The sequence below is a fragment of the Acanthochromis polyacanthus genome, chromosome 1, assembly GCF_021347895.1.
Source record: "Acanthochromis polyacanthus isolate Apoly-LR-REF ecotype Palm Island chromosome 1, KAUST_Apoly_ChrSc, whole genome shotgun sequence".
NCBI classification, from domain to species: Eukaryota; Metazoa; Chordata; class Actinopteri; family Pomacentridae; genus Acanthochromis; species Acanthochromis polyacanthus.
The window spans coordinates 66,685,526-66,709,268 of record NC_067113.1 but is presented as its reverse complement, the minus strand read 5'-3'; the positions used below and the strand labels follow the sequence as shown (position 1 = coordinate 66,709,268).

General features: G+C 40.2%; 1 protein-coding gene across 4 annotated transcripts in view; it reads right to left on the bottom strand.

The window, feature by feature from the left end:
- The window catches only part of sbf1 (SET binding factor 1), an 84,298-nt gene that overhangs the window by 50,872 nt on the left and 9,683 nt on the right, over positions 1 to 23,743 (bottom strand). For 2 of the 4 annotated variants that reach the window (XM_022205257.2, XM_022205258.2), the window contains exons 2-6: positions 6,937 to 7,022; positions 4,183 to 4,320; positions 3,049 to 3,177; positions 2,595 to 2,705; positions 551 to 628 (exon numbers count right to left, since the gene is read on the bottom strand). In XM_022205257.2, coding sequence (XP_022060949.2) covers positions 551 to 628; positions 2,595 to 2,705; positions 3,049 to 3,177; positions 4,183 to 4,320; positions 6,937 to 7,022 — 542 coding nt within the window. The remainder of the gene's footprint in view (positions 1 to 550; positions 629 to 2,594; positions 2,706 to 3,048; positions 3,178 to 4,182; positions 4,321 to 6,936; positions 7,023 to 23,743) is intronic. The other 2 variants (XM_022205259.2, XM_022205260.2) reach the window with 1 other exon arrangement.

Below are 23,743 nucleotides of genomic sequence, written 5' to 3'. Positions count from 1 at the left end.
GCACTGATGACTGTGTTTTCAGATGTGTGTTAGTGTGTGAGGAGAGCTGTGCATTAGCTCTGCTGTTTGGGTCTGTTTGTGTGTTAATACTGATTAGATCTGATTCTCTCATTCAGATGCTGCGCTGCCCAGTAGGAAGCCATCTGCCATCCCATATGGTCACCAGGCAGCTGAACTACGACCTGCACAGCAACGGTCTCCTGTGTGTGTCTGTGTGAGTGTTTCAGAGGGTGAGAAAACAACCTGAAAACAATCCATGTTCTTAAAAGCTGTCGCAAATCAAGTTGGGGGCAAACGGAAGAGAAGAAAACAAGAAATGAAATGTTTGAAATGATGAACTTGATTATGTGAAAAATGTTTGACCACAAAATACACAAAAAAGCAGGTCAAAAAAAGCTGAAGTGCCATCACTCACACATGATTTGAAATGACTGCAAGAAAGAACACATTCTTTAAAGGAAAAAAACAACAACGCCGGTTTGTTTGATTAACAAATCAATAACATCAAGCTGGTTGTTGATTGGAGAAGCTTGCAGAACGAGAAAGTTACCTGGAGACAGGCCAGCAGCCATTCACAGGCCAGGGCCTGAGGAACTTTGTCTAAACTACAAACTGGGGATTCATCTATCTGTAACACAGAGGAACCAGTGTACAGTAGGGTGCACACAAATGACACACAAGGGATACAACATCTGGAAACCACAATGGGAGGGTTCAGCTGGTGTGCATTCAGAGAAAATAGACACTTCCTATTGTATGTGCACCATGTGTAAATCACTGGAAAACTTGGTTTAGTTTACAAAAACAGATCATAAAACAGCAGGTGGTCACAATATTAGGAGATGGAAAAAAAGTAAAATTACAAAATCTGTTGAAAAAAATAGTAAAGGAGAAAGAAAATGCTTAAAAAACAGGGGAAAAAGAAGTCATAAAATGTCATGACAATAAGCTCTCACGTAAAATACAATGTTTCACCTGCTGGTGCATGTTAAGGGGGAGCTTTACCTTCAAATATGATAGATTTGGGTGAAAAAGTCAAATTTTAAAAAAGATGATTATCATATACTTAAACATGTATTCTTTCTCCTGATGATTTTTTTTTATTTGATTGCTTATATAATGAATCATCATCAATCATAAACTTTAAGTGCTGATTTCTCAAAACTTGATTTTTGGACACACATAAACTGCCCCTTTAATTTATCTTCTTACGCTTTTGACCAAAACTTCCCATTTTTGGCATGCTGGTAGTATAGGCTATGCAGAATGCACCTATTAGCCATTTTTTGATAACTTCATTCTATGCTGAGTTCTATACGAAAATCTTTGTAGCAATTGTTTCGTTTCATTACCATGGTAACCACAGTGAAATATGACAAAATGCCTAATAGGTGCACAGGTCCATACTTAAAGTACTACGTGGTGCATTGGTATCATTTTATGTTAAATATTGCATGAGATTTTGCTTGGGGCAAATACAAGATGTAATTCCGGGTTCCATAATTCAACAGTATTTAATTTCTATCCAGTTGTTCAAAATGAAAAAAAATTGGTTTCACAGTAAAGTTGGTGTTTAGAGGTCTCTGAAAATGTACAGGTTGCATACCTTATCTGAAAAAGAGTGTGCAATATGAAACTTTCAACATTGGTCATTTTTAGTACTTGGCCGGGTGAAGCTCCCCCTTAACGTGCACAAACATATGCATATGTGCAAAACATTTTAGTGTGATGAGTTATTTATAAAGTGCATGAATGCATAGCAAAAAAAAACAGCAGCCTTGGTGGAAATATTGTATCTCAGAAATAAAATGTTGTGCAAAAACAAACTAAAACATGCTTGTTTTGATATTAGTAATAAATGGGGAGACTGTTGTTTCTTCCTTGGGTCAGTTCCTTGCAAAATGTGATCATTTGATTAGTATCTGTTAAGTGGCACTGGCCGTCCACGAAGAAGGCTATGTGTCTCACAAAGCTTTGCCATTATTGTCTCCCTCTAAGTCAATATCATTGAAACGGAATTCAAAAATGTTGACAATGTCGACAGCAATGTATTTTATAGGACAGCTGATTGGGCAGTCATTAGTGTCCCTCAGGGGCAGAGAACTGCAGTAACTTCAGCACCATGAAGACAAATGGTGTCACCTGAAACCTCACAACTCCCTGTAGTTAATGAATTATTCAAAACCTGTACTCAAAGAAAGGTGCAGCACGCTACAAGCACTTCTACATGTGAGCATTGTGTCCGATGTATCGCAATCTCATTTACATGCATACATAGCATACACATAAAGGGATGGAGGGACGGAAGCTTTCAACCAAAATTAATATTCTTCTTTTGTACGAAGCTAGCACAAAAGCAGCACTGGTTGTTTATGCTGGGCAAACAGCTGTAGTAGCAGGATGCGTCAAGCTCTGCTCCTATTCACTGCTTGCAGTCTGAGTAAGCTGCACTGCTGAATAAAACAGTTTTTAAAAAGATCTTAATAAATGGTGTCCCATATTATCTCCTTCACAAACTGCAACTGCTGCTGGTGGGTACAGATATCATTACAATTTAGAGAAATGAGAAAAAGATGAATGGCCAGTAGATATACCTGGGAGCCTCCAGCGATGGGGATGACACAGGTGAGGAGATTTCCGATCACTGTTTCCAAGGGGACAGACAGTCCATCTACATGGACGGTGTAGATCAGACCCAGACAGTTCTGTTCAATCAATAACAGAGAATCAACAAAACCCTGAAACAAGGCCAAATGTAATCCATTGACTGTGCAAAAAAGGAAAAGAGTGATAGCCAGCATGACTGAAAAACAAACAAAAAATCCTACATCATGCAATCCAATTTTTCAGCATTAAATGCCATTTCTATTCAGTCCTTATTCACTTCAAATGACACACAAACCATGCACATGCTCGGTAATAAAACAGTAGCACCAAATGTTGACTTAATGTGCTTTAGCTTCATATTAAACCCTCCATTTGAAAGTCAATGCACACAAATTCAAACACTTGTTGATGTCATATCTGGGGAAGTTGTCTGTGCCGTACCCTGAACACCTCAGTGTAATCCAGACGGGACACCAGCACCAGGCTCTTTGGGCCGAAGACCTTAGTTGGTTGGATGACAGCCAGCTCCTCATCTGCTTCATCTGCCTCGCTGGCTTCAGCCTTCTGCAGCTGAACAGAGTAGGAGCAAATATTACTGCAATCAAATCGGGCTGAGATAAACACTTTAAATTATAACCCCATTTACACTTGAATACACATATCATGGGATATAGGTAGTGTAGTGGAAACCACAATAGAGACACAGGTTTAGTTCTTGGTGCAAACGCTTCTTGGCCATGTGTTAAAAGAAAAAAAAGAGGCAGTCTTCATTGTGAAGCTTCAAAAAATACACAGACTTCAAAACAGCTTCTCCTACTTACTACAGTGAATATCCATAATATCAACACATTAATGAGTCTCTATAGGCAGTTTTCCATGGCAGAAATTGTGTCTGCTTCATCAGCTCTGTTTCCATTGGATCCATTAGCTTGGACCACAACATTAACTCAAAGTGCCCCAAAGCAATGACAACGAGTAGTTACTGGATGTTTTAGTTCAGTGAGCAAGTAGGAAACAGAATGGAGAACTTCAAGAGGGCACACAAATATCATTTGTTGTTTAACCAATCAGCATTTGTCTTCTCTGAGTTTGACCAAACACCACTGAGACCTGTACAGCAGTATTTAAGCTCGCTCAGAAGTACCTACCAGGAAGTAGGTACTTTTTTCTACCTGAAAGAGGCTCTACTGGGGCAGTTCTTGTGGTTGGAACACACAATAAGGTTTATGTCACCCCTAATATGGCACACAATTTCCTGCAGTGGAAATCAGTCTTCTGGCTGAGAATGACTAGCTGTCTGCAAAAATCAATAAAGCAACATCTTGATACGGCTTTTAAAACACCTACTTAGAGCACTCAACATTATAAATTGTGTAAAATGTCTGCAATTGTTTTTACAAATGGGCTTGAAAGTTCTTTTGTAAGTAATGTATATTACAAAAGGCACTGTGTGACCATCATGCCACAAACACCACACAGTCCAGCACTTGCAGACTAGTACCCTAAGTGGGATTGTTGCAGCTCAAACACCTCCAACTGATCCCCGTGACACTGAATGTACGGCGTGTGTCCTACCTGTGGGTTGTCTAGGCTCTCCCAGAAGGTGAAGCAGGCACAGTAGTGACGCTCCGAGTTGATGTCAGTCAAAACCGCTACAAAGAAGGAGGCAGGCTGCCGCTCAGGAACCAGCTGCCAACCGCTGGGCTGGCAGAACTAAACAGGAGGAGGGCAGTAAATGTAGGAAGGCCATGGTAATGTTGGGACCAGAGGGGAAACAGGGACATAGGATGGAATCAGATGGGGATAGGAAAGGGCAAAAGGAGAGGAAGAGAAAGATTAGTGCACATGCCTACCTGGTTGATAAATCAGACATCAGTGTGTCACATGCTGTTCCAGCAGCACCTCAGGGTGATTCATCCAGGGCTGGGCTATCATTAACACTTCGAACAAGTTCTGAAAACTTTCCATCTGCTTGAAAACTATACTAACTTCACCATAGCTCATTCTGAGCACTGTGACAGTATATTCATGACTAATAATGTATCTGGTTATGGTATGTAACATTCAAATATTTACTTGTCAATGGAGCGATCAATACTGTCACAGTATTGTCTGAGGTAGGCAAACAACGGACAGTCAATACTAGCAGTGCTTTTGTTGAGATATGACATTTATTTTGTCATTATTCATTAGGTCGAGTAACTAACCGGACTTGATCTGAACTTGGCAAATGGCCAGTGTAAACATGTTACACAGGCTATTTGCTAGTTGCTTTAAAGTTTATCCACAATGAAACCATTTATGAGGCAAGTTTAAATTGTTTGTTTCACAGAGCACATGTCCTTTTAACTGGTCGATATTTTTATCCAACATGTGACTCAGTCCTGACTGAGCAGGACAATAGTCGACCAGTACAGTTTTTTCATGTTTTTGATGACTGATGTTGGCAACCAATATATGTTAGCAATAAAACTAAAGTCTTGGTGTCAAAACACAAAACTCTGTTGAAATTTGTACATTTACTATTTACATATGTTTAATAAAAGAGAACATTTCATCATTTAAACCTTCAGCTTGGATTGACTACTGTCAGTGACATGTATCCAGTGTGATAGTGCGGTGGGTAGGACGATGTTTGAGACGATAGAGAGTTGACTAGAAAGACAAAGATGGCTGCTTCAGAGCCCAAGTAACACATTTTTTAATTATTTTATCTTTTGGGAAATTTCTCAAGAAAAGTTGATACCGATAATTGGAAAAATGCTGAACATCATATTTGATAATTGGCTGCAGCAATGCAAAAGAATGGTGCATTTCTAAACGATATGTGAAAAGTTTCTGAACATGCAGTGGCCTTTCCTGGGCGCTTATGAAAACTAAATCCTGTTGACACTCATTCAAATCAAAGAAACTTCATCTATGTCTACATTCCTCTGAGATCAAGGCTAAGGGATTTTCTTAGCAACCAAAATCATTTTAAATAATATATTTAATTAAATATTCATATATTCTTTATGACGAAAGCCGACAGCCCCCCACTGTGGGGACAATCTACATTATCCCGCACAGTGGTGTTAGACACAACCAATAACATTATTAGACCCTTAAAGAACCCGTATTACACAGTTTGCAGACCCTTTACATGCTCAAAAAAATCTATAACACCCAAAAAAATGAAAAAACTCAAAAAGCATAATATGGACCTTTAAAGGGAACATGATTGGAAAAAAGAGACTGCCTCAATGGTGAGGTGGCACTGAGGGAAAGGTCAGGAAATCAGCAAAAATACAGTTCATCCCAACAACCACATATTATGCAATCAGGCTAGTATTTTTGTAGTCATTGGAAAAACCAAGTGAGACAACACAGCTAGGTGTGTGAAATCTGACAATGTTGCTCTGTGGACAATCTTAATGTGGCATATGATCTGCTTCAGAGGAACTGTACTGTACAGACTGCATCATGAAATAAATAAATAGAGCTGTTCAAAAGTTTCTACTCCACCTGAACTAAACACTAAACTGTCTCTTTCATAGGAGCTCTGTAGTGACCGGTAGCAATGATCAAACTCACTTCATTGGGCGGAAACTCAAGTAGCATCAAAGCAGGGGTGATACAAATCTCCACCTCCAGGCGGTACTTTGAGAGTAAATTCAGATCAAAAACAGGGTCCACACCAGTCTTGAGTTGCAGTTACATGCTTTTCCCCCAGGCAGCCTGATGCAAACTAATCGTATGTTCACAAGGTCAACTACATCTGTGATGACAACTGCAATTTAGATCACCGGCTGTATTTCAACTCAAAAAAATCTTTCAATGATCTTTTGACTGGATCGTCCCATCTCTACATTGCAATTCTTATATACTCACGCTGGTGGATAAAATAAATTAAGACTCACAGCTCAGTTTCTCATCAGACTTACGGCTCAAATTGGGCCACGATGGCATCCTTACTTGTAGGTGTAAAAATATAAGCCTAAATAATCTTTTCTTAATAATAATAATATTCTTAATAATTTCTTCGATACGGTACATCTCTAACAAGTTAGAAGACAAGCTTCATGATACTTATAAAAGGCTTCATTCAAAATAAGAAAACCATAGGCTTCCCTACTGGCTCTCTGTTTTTGCTCAAACCTTTGACAAAGTCACCACCTCATAGCTCATTCATTAATTTGGCACATAAATGCCATTCACACGTGTCAGAGTGTGAAGAACATAGTCCTTGACAATTGCATTGTTGAACTGAGCCCCGTAACCCTGACAGGGTTAAGAGTCTTGTTGTGGCCACTGAGGTACACAGGAACATGACTGTAAGTGTTGACTTACCAACTCTATGCCTTGTGGGAACGGGCTGTCCTCCCAGTCTTTCTCAGGAAACCGCTGGAGAATGCGACCTTGACCTTCACCCTCCACTGCAGGGAAACAGAACGGGGCAAATGCAGGGATCAGTGTATGTAATTTACATTGTTTGTCTATTATATTCTGTATTATATATTATATTCTGAGATCTGAGGCTGTCTAGACACTTTTCTAAACCAAAGTAGCAATCTTTTGCTTCATTTTTCTGTTCAGCTCTTGTCTGCGGCATTCAAAAAAAAAACTAAATTCAAATTATGACACCGTGACTGGAGAGAATGGCAGATAGTAATACAATGGCACATGCTCTCAATTACCTTTGAAACCTGATGTAATTTTTTAACTGCAACTTCATCCCCAGCTCTGACCCTAGCATCACACACATAACTTTGAAAAATGCTAAAAAGTGGCTGAGAAGGAGGATGCTGGGATGTGTACATATGTCCAGCATACAACAAAAACACAGATTTACAGCTTAAAAATAGCAGGCACTTTTCATGGACACATTGCTTTGGTCTGGCTTTGCTCTTCACTGATTGGTTACAGAAACTTTGAACTGACTGGCTGGGAAAAACAGATGAAAGGGATCATTATCTCACAGAAAGCAGGGTTTTAATACAAGCTCACAAGAGCACCATAATGTGCGTCGTTATGTCCGCTTTGTCGCGGGAAAAAGCGCCGTTGTAATCAGAGTGCTGCAAGAAGCAGTGTTGTTTCCAACATAAAACCGGAGTTTGGTTTCAACCATGGGAAAATAAAGGACATGTATGCCCTGTTTGGCTTTCCATGTTGTATGCATGTGTGGCGTACGAGTCACTCAGTACCATCCTCAAGCCAGAGGAAAGTGATGACCAACACAAAATTGGACATTAGTGTTGTTAAGGACTCTAGCGGTCCTGAACTATATCAACTAGGGCTGCAACTAACGACGCGTCGACGAATCGTCTGAGCACGATACGTCATCAAAAGCAGAAGTGAACGCGCAATGCAACAGAAATCTCCGTCCGACCGGAGCGCGGAACACGGACGGACATCGGCGCTGCATCATGCATATACACACGTGGACAAAATTGTTGGTACCCCTCAGTTAAAGAAGGAAAAACCCACAATTCTCACTGAAATCACTTGAAACTCACAAAAGTAACAATAAATAAAAATTTATTGAAAATTAAATAATCAAAATCAGCCATCACTTTTGAATTGTTGATTAACATAATTATTTAAAAAAACAAACTAATGAAATAGGGCTGGACAAAAATGATGGTACCCATAACTTAATATTTTGTTGCACAACCTTTTGAGGCAATCACTGCAATTAAACGATTTCTGTATTTGTCAATGAGCGTTCTGCAGCTGTCAACAGGTATTTTGGCCCACTCCTCATGAGCAAACAGCTCCAGTTGTCTCAGGTTTGATGGGTGTCTTCTCCAAATGGCATGTTTCAGCTCCTTCCACATATGTTCAATGGGATTCAGATCTGGGCTCATAGAAGGCCACTTTAGAATAGTCCAACGCTTTTCTCTCAGCCATTCTTGGGTGTTTTTGGCTGTGTGTTTTGGATCGTTGTCCTGTTGGAAGATCCATGACCTGCGACTGAGACCAAGCTTTCTGACACTAGGCAGCACATTTCTCTCCAGAATGCCTTGATAGTCTTCAGATTTCATCGTACCTTGCACACTTTCAAGACACCCTGTGCCAGATGCAGCAAAGCAGCCCCAAAACATTACTGAGCCTCCTCCATGTTTCACCGTAGGGACAGTGTTCTTTTCTTCGTATGCTTGGTTTTTGAGTCTATGAACATAGAGTTGATGTGCCTTACCAAAAAGCTCCAGTTTGGTCTCATCTGTCCAAAGGACATTCTCCCAGAAGCTTTGTGGCTTGTCAACATGCATTTTTGCAAATTCCAGTCTGGCTTTTTTATGAGTTTTTTTCAGCAGTGGTGTCCTCCTTGGTCGTCTCCCATGAAGTCCACTTTGGCTCAAACAACGACGAATGGTGCGATCTGACACTGATGTACCTTGGCCTTGGAGTTCACCTTTAATTTCTTTGGAGGTTGTTCTGGGCTCTTTGGATACAATTCCAACGATCCGTCTCTTCAATTTGTCATCAATTTTCCTCTTGCGGCCACGTCCAGGGAGGTTGGCTACTATCCCGTGGGTCTTGAACTTCTGAATAATATGAGCCACTGTTGTCACAGGAACTTCAAGCTGTTTAGAGATGGTCTTATAGCCTTTACCTTTAAGATGTTTGTCTATCATTTTTTTTCGGATGTCCTGGGACAATTCTCTCCTTCGCTTTCTGTTGTCCATGTTCAGTGTGGTACACACCTTTTCACCAAACAGCAGGGTGACTACTTGTCTCCCTTTAAATAGGCAGACTGACTGATTATGAGTTTGGAAACACCTGTGATGTCAATTAAATGACACACCTGAGTTAATCATGTCACTCTGGTCAAATAGTTTTCAATCTTTTATAGAGGTACAATCATTTTTGTCCAGGCCTGTTTCATTAGTTTGTTTTTTTAAATAATTATGTTAATCAACAATTCAAAAGTGATGGCTGTTTTTGATTATTTAATTTTCAATAAATTTTTATTTATTGTTACTTTTGTGAGTTTCAAGTGATTTCAGTGAGAATTGTGGGTTTTTCCTTCTTTAACTGAGGGGTACCAACAATTTTGTCCACGTGTGTATTATGAACACATGATGCAGCGCGGACATGTAAAATAATAACTCAGAGAGAAAATTAGAATTAACAGGTCTCACACTCATTCATGTCTGTACGGTCAACTGTGCTGCTCCACTCTGTGAATCAGGACAGACGCAGAGAGTGGTGTGCTTTTGGTGGGAAAGTAAGACCTTGTACTTGCAGGGAAATACTGACAAAAGTAGCTGAGGGTTTTCCAAAAAGTCGCTGATTTGTTGCAAGTTGCTGTTACGAACAAAAATTTGCTATACAAGTCCTAAGCATGAAGTAAAGCTAAACAAATGTAATGACAATGCTGGTTTCACAGACTTCCAGTGTCCTCCTTTGCACGGTTCAGGATGATTTAAAGCAGCAGATGGTATGTTGACCTATTTCCATCACTTAAATTTTTATAACTTTGTTAAATGCCACCATCATCAATGGGTTCATTCACAGTAGAGACAGAGACATGTTTAAGTGTGCAGTACCTCTTTAATGGCATTCTATGTGCAGTGAGGCAGTGAAGTGGAGAATCACAATATTCATACCAGTGACAAGGAAGTATGCTTGAAGGATTCTGCCACAGAGGACGGTTTTGACTGTTCAAACGAGGTCACAGAATAGCATCTTGGTCTAAGACCTGAAGCTGTGCCCTGGGATACAAAAAAAACTGTCTAGAATAGAATAGATCAGAATAGAATAGATTAGCTTTATTGTCATCAGCTATAACTGTATCTGCAATACAATGTAATCTGCAAAGAAAAAAGCTACTAGGGCAGAAACATTTTATGTCTAAACATTTGAATCTGATTAAAAATGTTATGTTTAGCCAGCTACCAGTCAGTGAATCTAATAATCAATTTCTTCATAGTTTGGGAAGTGTGGACAGTTGTTGTTAAAGGCAAAATTAAAAGCATGTACATGTGGGCAGTTGGTAGAATATGTGATGCATGCTGTCAGGTCAGTCCACTAAATAAGCCTGTTAAACATTAGTGAGATTTGCTAAAATGCTCGTTTGCTGCTGGTTAATGAGGCCATTTCCACTGCTGGCCAGGGCCTGGCTCATCACAATGACACAACAAAAGGCCGACTTATGTAACCCCCACAAGCCTGTCTTTCAGCTTAGTTCCAACTGAAGCCCAGCAGGCTGCTTAATGGCAGCATTCATCACGTATCCTTCTAATACAAAGGATGTGAAGCTACAATAAAACTGCACAAATCCAAACACCATCCAAAACTAACTGAAAGAGAAGTTTCCACCAGCATTTAAACCAACCATAAACATTTAATTCTAAATTGTGCCTCTGATAAAACGGAGGCCTTTACCAAGGGAACTAAAACAGAAGCACAGACACACAGACAATACACAAACAGAAAGTAGGCCAGCTCCCAAAACACACAGGGAAATGCTCAAGTCATTCCCTCTCCCTTGTGAAAAGGGAACATGAGGAGGCTTGTGGGAGTGGTGCTCTGGATGAAGTCAAAGACAAGAGCTTCATTTCCTTTGACTTTTGATATGAGTGCCACTCATTCCTAAGCCCCGACCCATTCTGAAGTGTTCTGGTAATTATTAATATGACTGAAAACCTTAAAAGGCACACCATGAGGTGCACTTGGGGTATTATTTTTTGTAATTTCAAACAGCATGAGGTAATATAAAGGTGTACTTTATGTGAGTACATGTCAATATTTGGGCATCATCATGCCACATACACTCGTAGACAAGTCTTAATAGTGCTATATTATTTTCATATTTTTATTTATTTGATCGTAATTGAGCCAAACCCACTGGTACACTTATTAATCATGTGGTAAAGTATACATAATCTCCCTACTATCTCTCTAGAGGCACTGATATTAAAAGGAGCATACATGCCACCCAGTACGGGCACACACAATGTTCTGTCAAAATATACAGTCAATGGATGCCGATGAATGTAGGTGTGTCTGGTGAGCTCAATACACAAAACACACAGACAGTGTCAAGGCTGGTACAGATTCACCATAAGCCAATGATGAAGAAGGGTGGAGATTATTCATCCAGTTAAAACAGGACATCAAAGGAGGCAGTGTGTGAATGAGTAGAAAAGGAGTGTGTTGGCAGTGACACGCAGGTCTCATGATGAGACGCTACAAGCATGCATACAATCACTGTCACTCTCATGTTAAGTGTCTGAACCCAGTGTCCTCCACGCACTGGGCTGTTTATGAGACAAGGAGGCAAAATAAATGCCACCTTGTCACGAGAGGCCAATTTTCAATCTAATCTAGTTATGTCAAGAATACTTCATGCACACAAAAGGAATCTCTGGAATGTAAACAACACTTAAAGGGTTCCACTTGACTTTACAAAACCAGTCATTACTCAGATATGAGAGGCACAAAGACAGATGGTGACTGTCCCAAGATGAAAATAAAAACTACTTTCTGTAAATGTTCCCCAAGACTCACTGTAGACAGAGCCTTAACTATTGTCTATGTTAGTCTGACGTGTCAGGAATGGACTACCAAAGCAGTTGGAAATTAAATGAGACACTGCTAGAGATGATTGTCAGTTGATAGTAAAAGCTCTTTGAATATAATAAGCACTACAGGGACTAGAGCTGGGCGATATATCGAATTAATTCAATTAATTCGATTTTATTTTTTCAATCGATGTGTAAAAAATCAAATCTCAACATCGAGTTTAATGTTAATGTCCCTCCGCTATTTTTACCCGACGCGTGTAATACACACAGTCGCCATACAAGGAGGACTGGCGCTGTAGCACATTCTACAGTCAACATTCTCTTACAATTGAGCAATAGACGAAGCACACACAAACAGATACGACAGGGATACGCATGAGAGATGGAGGTGGAGAAAGGAGAAGAAAATGAGGACGATATTGTGCAAAAAAAAGGGTACCGTGACTTCAGTAGTATGGACTTGGTTTGGATATGCGAGGTCGGACACGGAACAGACCGAGGTGTTGTGCAGAGTTTGTAAAAAGACGGTGAAAACAAAGGGAAGTAGCATTACAAATCTCTTTCAGCACCTCAAGCAGGAGCACCCGGCAGAGTGGGAGCAATGTGTCAGGTGCCGCCTTACATCCACCGAGGCCAGCTCCAAGAGCGAAGCTCCAAAAAAACAGTTAAATGCTGATGTTTTGGCATTCAATAAAAGATCCTATTTTTGAATAATATTTAATCGTCTTTCTTTACACAGAAAAAAAATCGATTAAAATCGTTTATCGGATTTCAAGCCAAAAAAATAAATAAAAAAATCGAGATTTAATTTTTTGGCTATATCGCCCAGCCCTAACAAGGACACAGAGCTGGTTCACACCTTTGCTGTCTCATCACAGCTCAGTGTCAGAAACTCTCCTATAACACAATGAACAGCAATATCTGCTACCGTGACAACCAAAACCTTTACACTCAAGTATGCAGACGGTAAAATCAGATTAAACAGGATTTCTCATATACATTTAGGAAAAACAGCACATTTGCAACCAAAACAACCAGTGAAATAGTTTTAAATTTCCTCTCTGTGTGCAGACTGCTCAGCCAATCATCTCCACAGCCATGTTCACCTCCACCCATCACCAGAACTCCATCAGTTCAACTGTGCACCGCTCTGCCTTACTTCCACTGAGGTGTGTGTTGACTTCTTGATTTTAAGAACCTGAGTAATATTTGCTCTTACTGAGTCTTGCACTAAAATTGCACATGTGAAGTTGCAGTGTTTACCAGCACCACTATATCCAACAGTGATGGAGCATTGTGTCAAAACAGTAAAAACCTGGAACCATTTATACATTTTCTAAAGTCTTATCTGCAATGCCAGAAAAGGGAAAAGCAATCATGTTTAGGTCTAACATTTCTGCAGAAAACTAGCAGGCATGAAGCACAAATCGCATGAAAAAAGCAAGCTATGACCCTGTCAGTCCTAGGAGGGAGCTGCAATGTCTTCATATGACCAGGACTGGTACGACATCTGGCATCACACTAATGACATCCAGGGTGACGTAAAAATCAAACAGTGATGTTACTTAACAGGTGAGCATTTCTGCATTTGGGGGTATTTATAAAAGGAGCAATAGAAGCTCATTTTGAAATATATTTCTCAGAAACAAACTTGCATGAAGTGATGATTGCAAAAGTTGAGACAACTGGGTTTCTTGATAAATATGGGCTGCATGCTACTACTTAACCCAGGCATTCACATGGAAAAAACTCAATTGGCTATTCTAATATCTCAAGAACAAGGTGTATGATGTCAACAAGATTGAAAAACAACAACTACTTACACTTAAATACTAAATTTCCAATCTGTCAGTTGTGACAAAAGCTCCACAGTGCCAATGCAGCAGTGTGACTGTGAAGTGAAACTTGGGTTACTGTGAGCAGAGGTCATCACAGAGTTGTTAACTTGAGGTGAGTATACGACGTGTGAGTGGTTTTCTCACTCTTCAACACTTAAATGAACACAAGTTTGACTCAACACAAACGCTTATATAAGTGCTCGAGCAATAGATACCGTGCCACATTGTTAATGCCATATTTATACGATTTTCAGGTTTGTTTGGAGTTGCCTATAAGAAGCCGGCACTAACATGATGTGATTAACTTGAGTGCCATCTCAACTGTTTGCTAGGTCTACATGGAGACTACTAGTCACATGACTACATTTGTACTGCATTATGTAAGGCTTCTAATCTTCATTCAGCTTCATCTGTTTTTAATTTAACCATTTTGCCATAAAAACAGATTTAATTGGCACAGATGTAATCAATGGTAGGAACAGCATGATTACCTGTGTGGTTAGAAAAATCATCATAATGTTCCCCTATGGCAAACATAAATGATTTTAATGATATTGTTCACTAATTAGAAGCAATGTAACATGAGAGGAGAAAAAAACTAGTGTGGATGTAGAAAGTGAAACAAGTTTTTCAGGTGGTACACTTGGCAAGACCAGAAATTGCTGTCACGGTTGTGACACTGCCTGTTGTAACACGTGCGTTTAAAGCTGGTTTCCAGTTTACAGAATTCTGCACCTTCATTTAAGACACAAAAATGGAACAACCGTCAACATTGCTCCCATGTCCCCACTGTTATAAATACAAAAGAATACAGAGTTAATAAAAAGTGATATCTACTACAGTGTCTTACCCATTAAGGATTGTCTTGCTTTATGAGATTCGTGGCTGTAGCTGTCATATGTCTTTGGCCATTCGGACTGCTTTGATCAAATTACCCATTATTAAATTTAATTTATTTCAACAGGTGTAGCGTGAGACTGGATTGATTGGCTGTTTGTTGGCAGAGCTTAGTGTCACCAAACACAAGATGTTCTGTTAGAAAATTCTCCTGACAACTGCACAAAACAAATTAATACTGCAAGAAACAAGCTTTGTCTTGTGTATATTAGCACAGAAAAATAAATCCAAGTATTGTACAATTAAGTATATTTGCAAAACACAGCAGAATTGAGCTTGTATGTTGGCCTGCAGACCTCTGGAGACCAAAGCTGATGCCTGGGGCTCCCCACTCATCTCAGGAGTAAACCCCTGACTGTTTAGAGTAAAGCATAGTGTCTGGCATTGTACAAAACAACATTTCATATGTAGCCTGTACACTGACATTTTGTTTTTGTATTGTTTTTTCTCACATGCAGTGCAAAGCCAGCAAAGATAGACTGAAGATCAGCTGGACCAATGCTGGCTGGAATCTGCTTATTGCAGACACATCAGTATCGGTGTACAATTACACAAGAAACTGCAGCACAAAATCACCAGACTAAGTGTGAGGTGATTTAGAATCAGTGCCTCCTGAATATAATTTTCAATCACAGAGGACTGACAAGATGCAGTGCACTTTGCATGCTGTTATTATTTTAAAAGAAAAAAACTACACTATCAATATTAAGGTTGTGTGAATATGTTACTATTATTATATTTTTTTAAATAATGTAGGAAACCCACGTAAGAATGTGTGCAAAGACAAAAGGGGAACTAAGTGATTCTGAGTGTACACCTAATGCAGGACTAATAATAATGAAATGAGAAAAAGTTGTGATGACAGTGTTTACCTTTAATACATACTGCACTGTTTATAGATGATTCTGCAACGCTACATTTGAAGTGAAAAGCTGCACGTCAAGTAAGTACTGTGCAACACGCAATATGTCCACCTCTATTTGCAGAATTGCTAAACACTATGGTGAGAAATTAAGCTGCCAGGTTATCTGTTTGAGGTGGATGATGGGAAATCATTCAGATAGACTAATCAGAAAATGAGCCTGTATCACACAATGAAAATGTCATATTACCAACTGCAGGTCCACTGGTAAAAACAAGCCAGTCGTTACTCACCATGACAGTCTGACAGGTCTGACTTGCAGATGTACACAACCTCATGAATAACATCATGGCAAGGTTTTGTTTTTTCTGCATTTTACATCATCCTCTTGATCACTTCAGAAAAGACAAATGTTCTATGAGCCCATCCTGAAACATTTTTACTGCAATGACAACAGCAAAAAGTCTCATTTGACATGTCTCATCCTTGTCACACCCAGTGAATTCCAGCCAGATCCAGTTAAATTAGTCTAAACTTGGCTGAAATTCCAGTGGGCCAGAGGTACAAAACAGACCTGCAGAACTAAGTGGTATTACATCCTGTCATACTGTAAGCTTGGTACTTTAGTTTAAACCCTCATATTTTCCTGAAGGCTGCCATTTACAAAGCTGGGGCATCATCCCTGTTTAGTGAACAAACCCAGGACCTCACCTTAAATCGTGCACTTACCAGTATAGGCCAAAAAGTTCACACATAAATGATGATCAAACTAAATCAAATCGAAACAATTCATGCACCTTTCTCCATCAAAATAAATCATTAAGTCATTTTCTTTAAACCAAAAATCATACAGCCCATACAAGAGACATGGCAAATATTGACACTGGCAGGCAATGAAAAAAGTTAGAGGTCAGCAAAGAGTGCTATTGTTCAGGTAGACAGCGGTCTGCAGGCATGAGTGCATGCAGAGCTGCTGATGATGTAAGACAACAGTTTACAAGGGCTCACTATCAGTCTACGTGGTGTGACAGGAATGTGAAATGAGTGTAGAGGCCATGCAGGGATATGACATCCAGCTACCATTCAGACCTGTTGTGTAACAGCAGCAGGTTAGTGCCTGCACAACATGTTTCTGACATCAGATTGTCTTCTTCATGTAGTTAATGTCTTTGCCATAAAACTTTGAATCTCAAATGCAGGCTACTACAATGTGGACTCTAAATGTAGGTATCCATGAGTGCATTTTACAATTATTTATTGATTAGACAGAATATTGGGTCAGTTTAGCTCTGTGCCCTAGTCACATCTCCCTTGAGGAAAAAAGCATGAATGTTATGGTTGAACAATTCTCAGTGTGTGCTTTCCTTCACCTGAGCCAATTCCTTATCTTAAAATTATAATTTACACAATCCAGATCAAAACCAAAATGTAATGGGTTCTTCCTCTGCCCATGCTCCACCTTTCCACCAAGCGTCATAAAATGTGGCTTGGTAGTATTTGCGTAATCTTGCTGACGGACTGTGTCTCTTGCACACGGCAGCACACACCAAAAGCGTCACCATTAGTCACTGTGATAATCAGTCAGTCCACAGTTACGGCACTCTGTTGCTTGACCCAGAAGAGGAGCTTTAGTTCCCACTGAAAATGCTTTCTCACAAGAGTGTCGATTAAGAAAAATGATCTATACACACTCATAAATGCCCGGGTTAATGTCTCCAAATTTGAAACAACACAAAGCATGACACACACCAAACAACAAGAACAACAGCGGTCACAAGCCACACTGGCTGAAAGCACCATAAATATAACAAACGACAGCCTAAAAGTTAAACACTGGCTTGATTTAACACCTGACAGACTGTTTAATGCTGCACTGTGTTTCTGTTATTTTGTCCACCTCATCATGCAGAAGGAATGTAACAGTAGTTTACAGTTTGGACAACACAATCAGCAAGTCAGTATCAATGCATTCAGCTCCTACAGCGATGAGCAACCAAACAGGCAACATCAGAACAACAAGGCTTCCAGGTTTCAACCAGCAATTCTGCTCCAGTTGTTAATAAGTTCTGCAAATTTAAAAATACATTTAAATCCATCCATTCTCTATACACCGCTTTATCCTCACTAGGGTCGCGGGGGGTGCTGGAGCCTATCTCAGCTGACTTGGGCGAAGGCAGGGGACACCCTGGACAGGTCGCCAGTCTGTCACAGGGCTACATATACAGACAAACAATCACACTCACATTCACACCTACGGACAATTTAGAGTGATCAATTAACCTCAGCATATTTTTGGACTGTGGGAGGAAGCCGGAGTACCTGGAGAAAACCCACGCATGCACAGGGAGAACATGCAAACTCCATGCAGAAAGATCACAGGCCCAGGCCGGGATTTGAACCGGGGATCTTCTTGCTGCAAGGCGAAAGTGCTAACCACTACGACACTGTGCAGCCCACATATAAAATATTAAACTTTATTTTCAGCCATCTCTAAGACTCAGGCTGCTTTAAACTATAATTAACCAAGTTTGACCGCAGTTACACTCATAGCCTCCTGTTAGTCATAGTCTAACAATAAAAATAAAAACGTGTGTGGACAATCTGGTCATACAAAAGATTTTTAAAAAATGAAAATGGGGACTGGAGAGGGCTAGGCCTGACAATGATGAAAGAAAGTAGCGAGGGATGAAATGTGGGTCATACATATGTGCCAGAGTTGGCAATGAATCCTCCCAGATGATCACCAGCAGTGACAGAGGATGGAAGGAGCATTGCGACTCATGTGATCCCTGAACGATGACAGAGTTAAAATGAGTGCTCAGTGTATGTCTGTCTGTCTGTCTCTGTGTGTGTGTCATGCTCTTGGTGCTGAACCAGACCACAGCTTCTCGTTCTCGAGCTTCCAAACCACAGTGACACGACATCAGGCTGTTTCCACGGCAACTGCAGCAGTCGGGACCAAAGAGCTCAGAGTCTGGTGTGTTTTCATGCTTGTTTGTGAGCCGATTTGCAACTATGTACAAAATAAGGTATTTAGGTTGGTGAAAAGCAAGATCATTCTGCATAAAGTCCTCAGAAAGGAAGTTTGCTTGCACTGCATTATGCTGCAACAATATGTGCAACATAATTCAACAATGGTTTGATTATGTTTAATGACTAGGATCCTGTTTGAATCTCTACATTCAAATCACATGCAGCATTAACTACACTGCAGGTTAAGTACAATCTGAAAGTAACAGAGGGGGGCTACCCATCACTGCATTACTTTTCACAACAGTATCACCACAGTGTTAAGATAATATCTGAAAAAAGATTAGAGTTGAAGCTTTGGGGTGAAACATCCAGAACTATGACATCATTCATTTCAGGCTCCACACCCTCTCACACTGCTCGCTCTGCTGTCCACCCAGCTTGCTATTACACACAAATTCATTTACACATGAATACACAGCACTCACTCGTGCACTTTCTGATACACACACATGCAGGACAATGTTGTTGAGTCACATGAAGGAGCATGAGTCACTCAGATTGAAAGCAGCATTGCAGTTACAGACTGAGTGTCCTTATTGGGTCAGACGAATCACAACATGCTTTTATTTCACTCAAGTTCACAGAACCTGTTGATGGAAAAGATGATAATATTCGATAAATCAATGAGTCAATCCATGTTCAAAACTTATTGACTGAGCTAAGCTGCCATTTAGGAACCAAATAGAGGGTGACAAACGCTCCATCTGGCAACCGCCGTCGCCCTGGAGACAATGTAGGACATTTTCTTTGTGCAAAAGCTCTTCAGCAAACTCACATCCTTCCTGCAAAACTAATGCGCCTCCTCCTTCCACCATCCAAGCCCCAAAACAAAAAGGAAAAGCTTTCCAGGAGAGGAAATGGCCTCAGAGAGGGGCACAGCAGCCACAGCGACCAAACTTATTCAGCTGTAGGCGGCAGGCTGCTTCAGATCTGACTCACTAGTGTCACAGACCGATGAGCAACACCACAAGCTTAATTTCTTCTCACTTCCCATTTCACCTATGCAGCTGTCTGTGACGGTTCTCTGTCTGAGCCATCAAACAGATTCAATGAAGTGGGGAAACCCGCCAAAGCTCGGAGAACACAGGCCATCTACTTTCCAGTCACTCTGAGTTTCTGGATCAAGTATGTCTTGGATTCAACTTCCACTCAACACAAACTAAAACAGGCCTGTTTGTCATTCATGTATATAAGAACATTATGCGGAAAAGATGCAATCAGTAATTCAGAACTATATGAATTCTAGGTTAACTCTAACCTCTGCTAGCACAAGTCTTTTAGTCGCTAAATTACTGAATTATTATTTTTGCAGGCATGATCCTACCATATTCAAAAACACCAAAGTTGATGCGCCATGACCGAATCATTCACATCAGTGGAGTAGGAGAGCAGACATAAATCAGAAAAACACATTTTACAGAAATATACTTGGGTAAACTATGACGTTTGTGCTACTGACCAATAGCAAGTGGATTGGACAGGGACAGACAGAGCGTTCAAAATGGAGGAAGAAGTCATGGCTTATCAGCGCTGTATCCAACCTCCTCTGAGTAGAAACGCTGACACAAAAGAGGAATTGTTTCCCAAAATTATGAGACAGGTAGGTATAAATGTCTTAGGAAAAACTGTGTACTGTTGGTGCAACTGACAGGGACATTTTTGCTGCGCCACTTTCTGGCGTTTGTTGAGGTTTGACACTGCAGTTTTGAACAAACCAGTCACCTGACCGGCTGCTTGCAACACTGACATTATAGATGCAAATTGTAAAAAAAACCTTTCTTAATCGATAGCCTCATCAAAAAGTTTTGATAACATATCGTGTCAAAAGCCACTAATACAGCTTTGGTATATATTTCACTGGGACTACTGTTTCAGACCTAGGCTCTATTTGAATGCACAAGCTCTGGCTGGTAGGCAACAGCTGTCACAGAAATCTTTGTCATGGTGGCGCTTTTAAAAAGTAACGGCAACCAGGCACTACAGCTGATATACAATACATTTTTTCACATGCATATCCCTCATCTTCTGCCCTGTCAGTTCATTTTTTCAATTGAATTATTGGCAGTTAAGTAACTCTTAATCACTAACACCCCATTACTCATGACATAATAACTAAAGCAGGTGTGAGGGAGAATGCTTCTTTAAGGTGTAAGAATATGAAGCATTTTACAAGTATTAACCATTTACTATTTATTTTTTTAAAATGGTACCACCCTGTCCGTCTCAGTTGCCTGTAACAGCCTTTGGGGTGATTTTTATGTAAAGGACACAAGAAGAATATTTGGAGAAAATCCAAAGGATGTTACATTTATTCTTGCTCCTGAATGCCACACTAGCTAACATTAACTTGGAAGCAAAGTCTGCAATAATCAACAAATGAAGCTCAAAAAACTTTTTGCTAGTCTGGTAAAATGAGAACATGACCAATGCTGGGATGAACATAAAACAGTTTTCTGTTGCAGGAACTTACAGGGTGTTTTAGGGAAAGTAAAACATTTATGTTTGTTCCACCTGCAAAAACTGCTGCTGTAGAACCTCTTTAACCCTTTAAGATGGGTCAAAAGTGATCCAAATCCAATGGAAAATGAGCATCTCCTGACCCACAATGTGCATCAAAGGGTTATGAGCCGTTTTAGGGGGAGGTAACTGTTCCTACTCCAGGGTACTTCTGACTGGCTTTGAAACACTACTTTGCAAGTCTTTGACGTTAACTGCGCAAACCCAGAGAAGACAAACACTGACTAGGGGGATTTGTCTGCCTTCTCACTGTCTTCAGCAAGTAGAAGTCATCTCCTCTCTAACATCACCATCTTTAACATAAAACTCACCATTTACTCTAAAAACAGTCAAATGTATCTCCAATATTATTAACAGTCAAACTAAAATATAGGTTAACTTTAGCCACCTCATCTCGCAGCATGATTCCAGCCAATCATGTACGTCTTGGTTATGTCAGATCCTTGCTGTGGCCACTGCCCAGTATGCCTCCCTGTGTTCTCCTACTTGATGAACAGACTGCAGTTCACTTAACTGCCAACGTCATCCATGTCATTAATAACAAGGGTCTTCTGAACATGACACAGACCTTTAAGAACTACTGCATGGTTGGACTCTGAGCCCTGCCATCCTGCACATACTGGCTTTAAGGTAAATGCTTTCCTTTCTATTTGCATTTGGCTAAAGGGTAAGCAGTAGTGACAAGACTTTGCACATTTGGGGTGATCATCCTCTCCCTGCTGGCTGTCACCGCCCAGCTCCCAGAATCCACCAGAGTCACAATGACCAGCACAGTGTATTTATAAATAGGCTGACAGGCCTGAACAATCACCAGCTCAGCACAGTTTCAGCCTGTAACAATCCAAACACAGTTCCTTTCTCGCTTCTTTCTCTTGCTTTAAACAACTGTGTCCCATCAAATTCCAACACAAACCAGATATTAGAATAGCTGTATGAGATTTTCTGAATTACAGGGGTGCGCTAGAAGATATGCAGACTTTGACAAGATGGAACAACTTTTGTCGGGCTTCAGTATATTGTAATGGATGCAGTGTGTAAGCTTCATCAAAATCTCTGGTGGCCCATACAGGAAAATACGGGCCACCAACTCCTGCCAAATCTAAATTTCTGGTAGCCCGTACAAAAAACTACTGGCCCGTACTTTGCGTTGTTTACATAAAATAAAAATAAATATAACTTCTCAGGAAGTCAATTTCTTTTAATGAGCTCTTCTCTTACAACCTGCTTACCATTAGAATTGAAATAATCAGTCTCTCACTACAAAAATAAAAATAAAAATCAGTCTCTATTCATCTTTACAATCACACCTTAGTTGAACTAGATGTTCATCTACATCAACTCATCAACATCTTCAAATTGTGCCAGTCTCTTGAGCCCGGCAACTGCTAAACCTCCACACAGACCCCGCTGAATTCCATACCTGCGCACAGTGTTGCCAACTCCTCAGTAAGGAAAGTCGCTATTGGCTGTCCTAAAAGTCGCTCGAAGTCGCTAAATGCCTAATTTGCATATTTCCCAGTTTGCATGTAATTGTAATCAACGTTGTAGGAGAGAGGAATAACGTTGTGGAAGAGACCAAAAAGTGAGTATAAAACACCCCAAATATGTTTTTGTACTAGAGGCTAAATGCTGTGGTTTATTTTAGTATGACAGAGAAGAAACATTTTCATTTATATCCCGCTCCGTAAGTCTGGATGGGATCTGTAGTGACTTTGCACATGTGCAATTCATCTGCCGTCTGGCCGCGGAGTGATGTGTCCTCTAATCCAGGGCTCCAGACTAACTTTTTTCCTAGGAGCACAGTGGCCCCTAACTTAAAATTTTTGGAGCACAAGCAGAAAATTTAGGGGCGCACACCAAAATGGACTTGCAAAGTAAATATTCACATTTCCTCTCATTTTCACTGTATTAATGATAAATACTTGCACAGTAAATGCAGAAACTATGTTTTCAATTCACATTTCACTGTGCAGCACTTGACAAAACAAAACAAGAAAAGCACTCAGAAAGTGCAGTACTCCACCAAGGCTGCTCAGTTGATGTATAATTTCCGACGGATGAAATCTCTAATAAAAAAGACCTTGTGCTGAGTACAGGCATGTGCTATGCATGTGCACGTTATGTATTTATACCAAATCGCGTGTAAATTACTCTTAGAAATGTCTGTTGATCAGTTCATCAATTTTGGCAAGACTTTGTTTTGCTAATGCTAAAATAACCGTTCCTTTCAGGCTTTTATTTTGAAGGCGCATTTTTAATGCTACGGGCTTTTATTTTGTGACCATTCCAGCAGCACAGGAAGTGTTTCTCTAAGGAGAGGTTTCTTGACATGACGAAGACGCTGCTGAAAAGTCCAAAAATTCACGTAAAGACGAAAGAAAACGGTTCCACGCTGTTGCTGTCTAGCAAAGGATGTGTCTAAACTTAGAAGCAGCTGGAATGGAGACAAGAAAGGAGCCTTCAGCCTTATTTTGAAC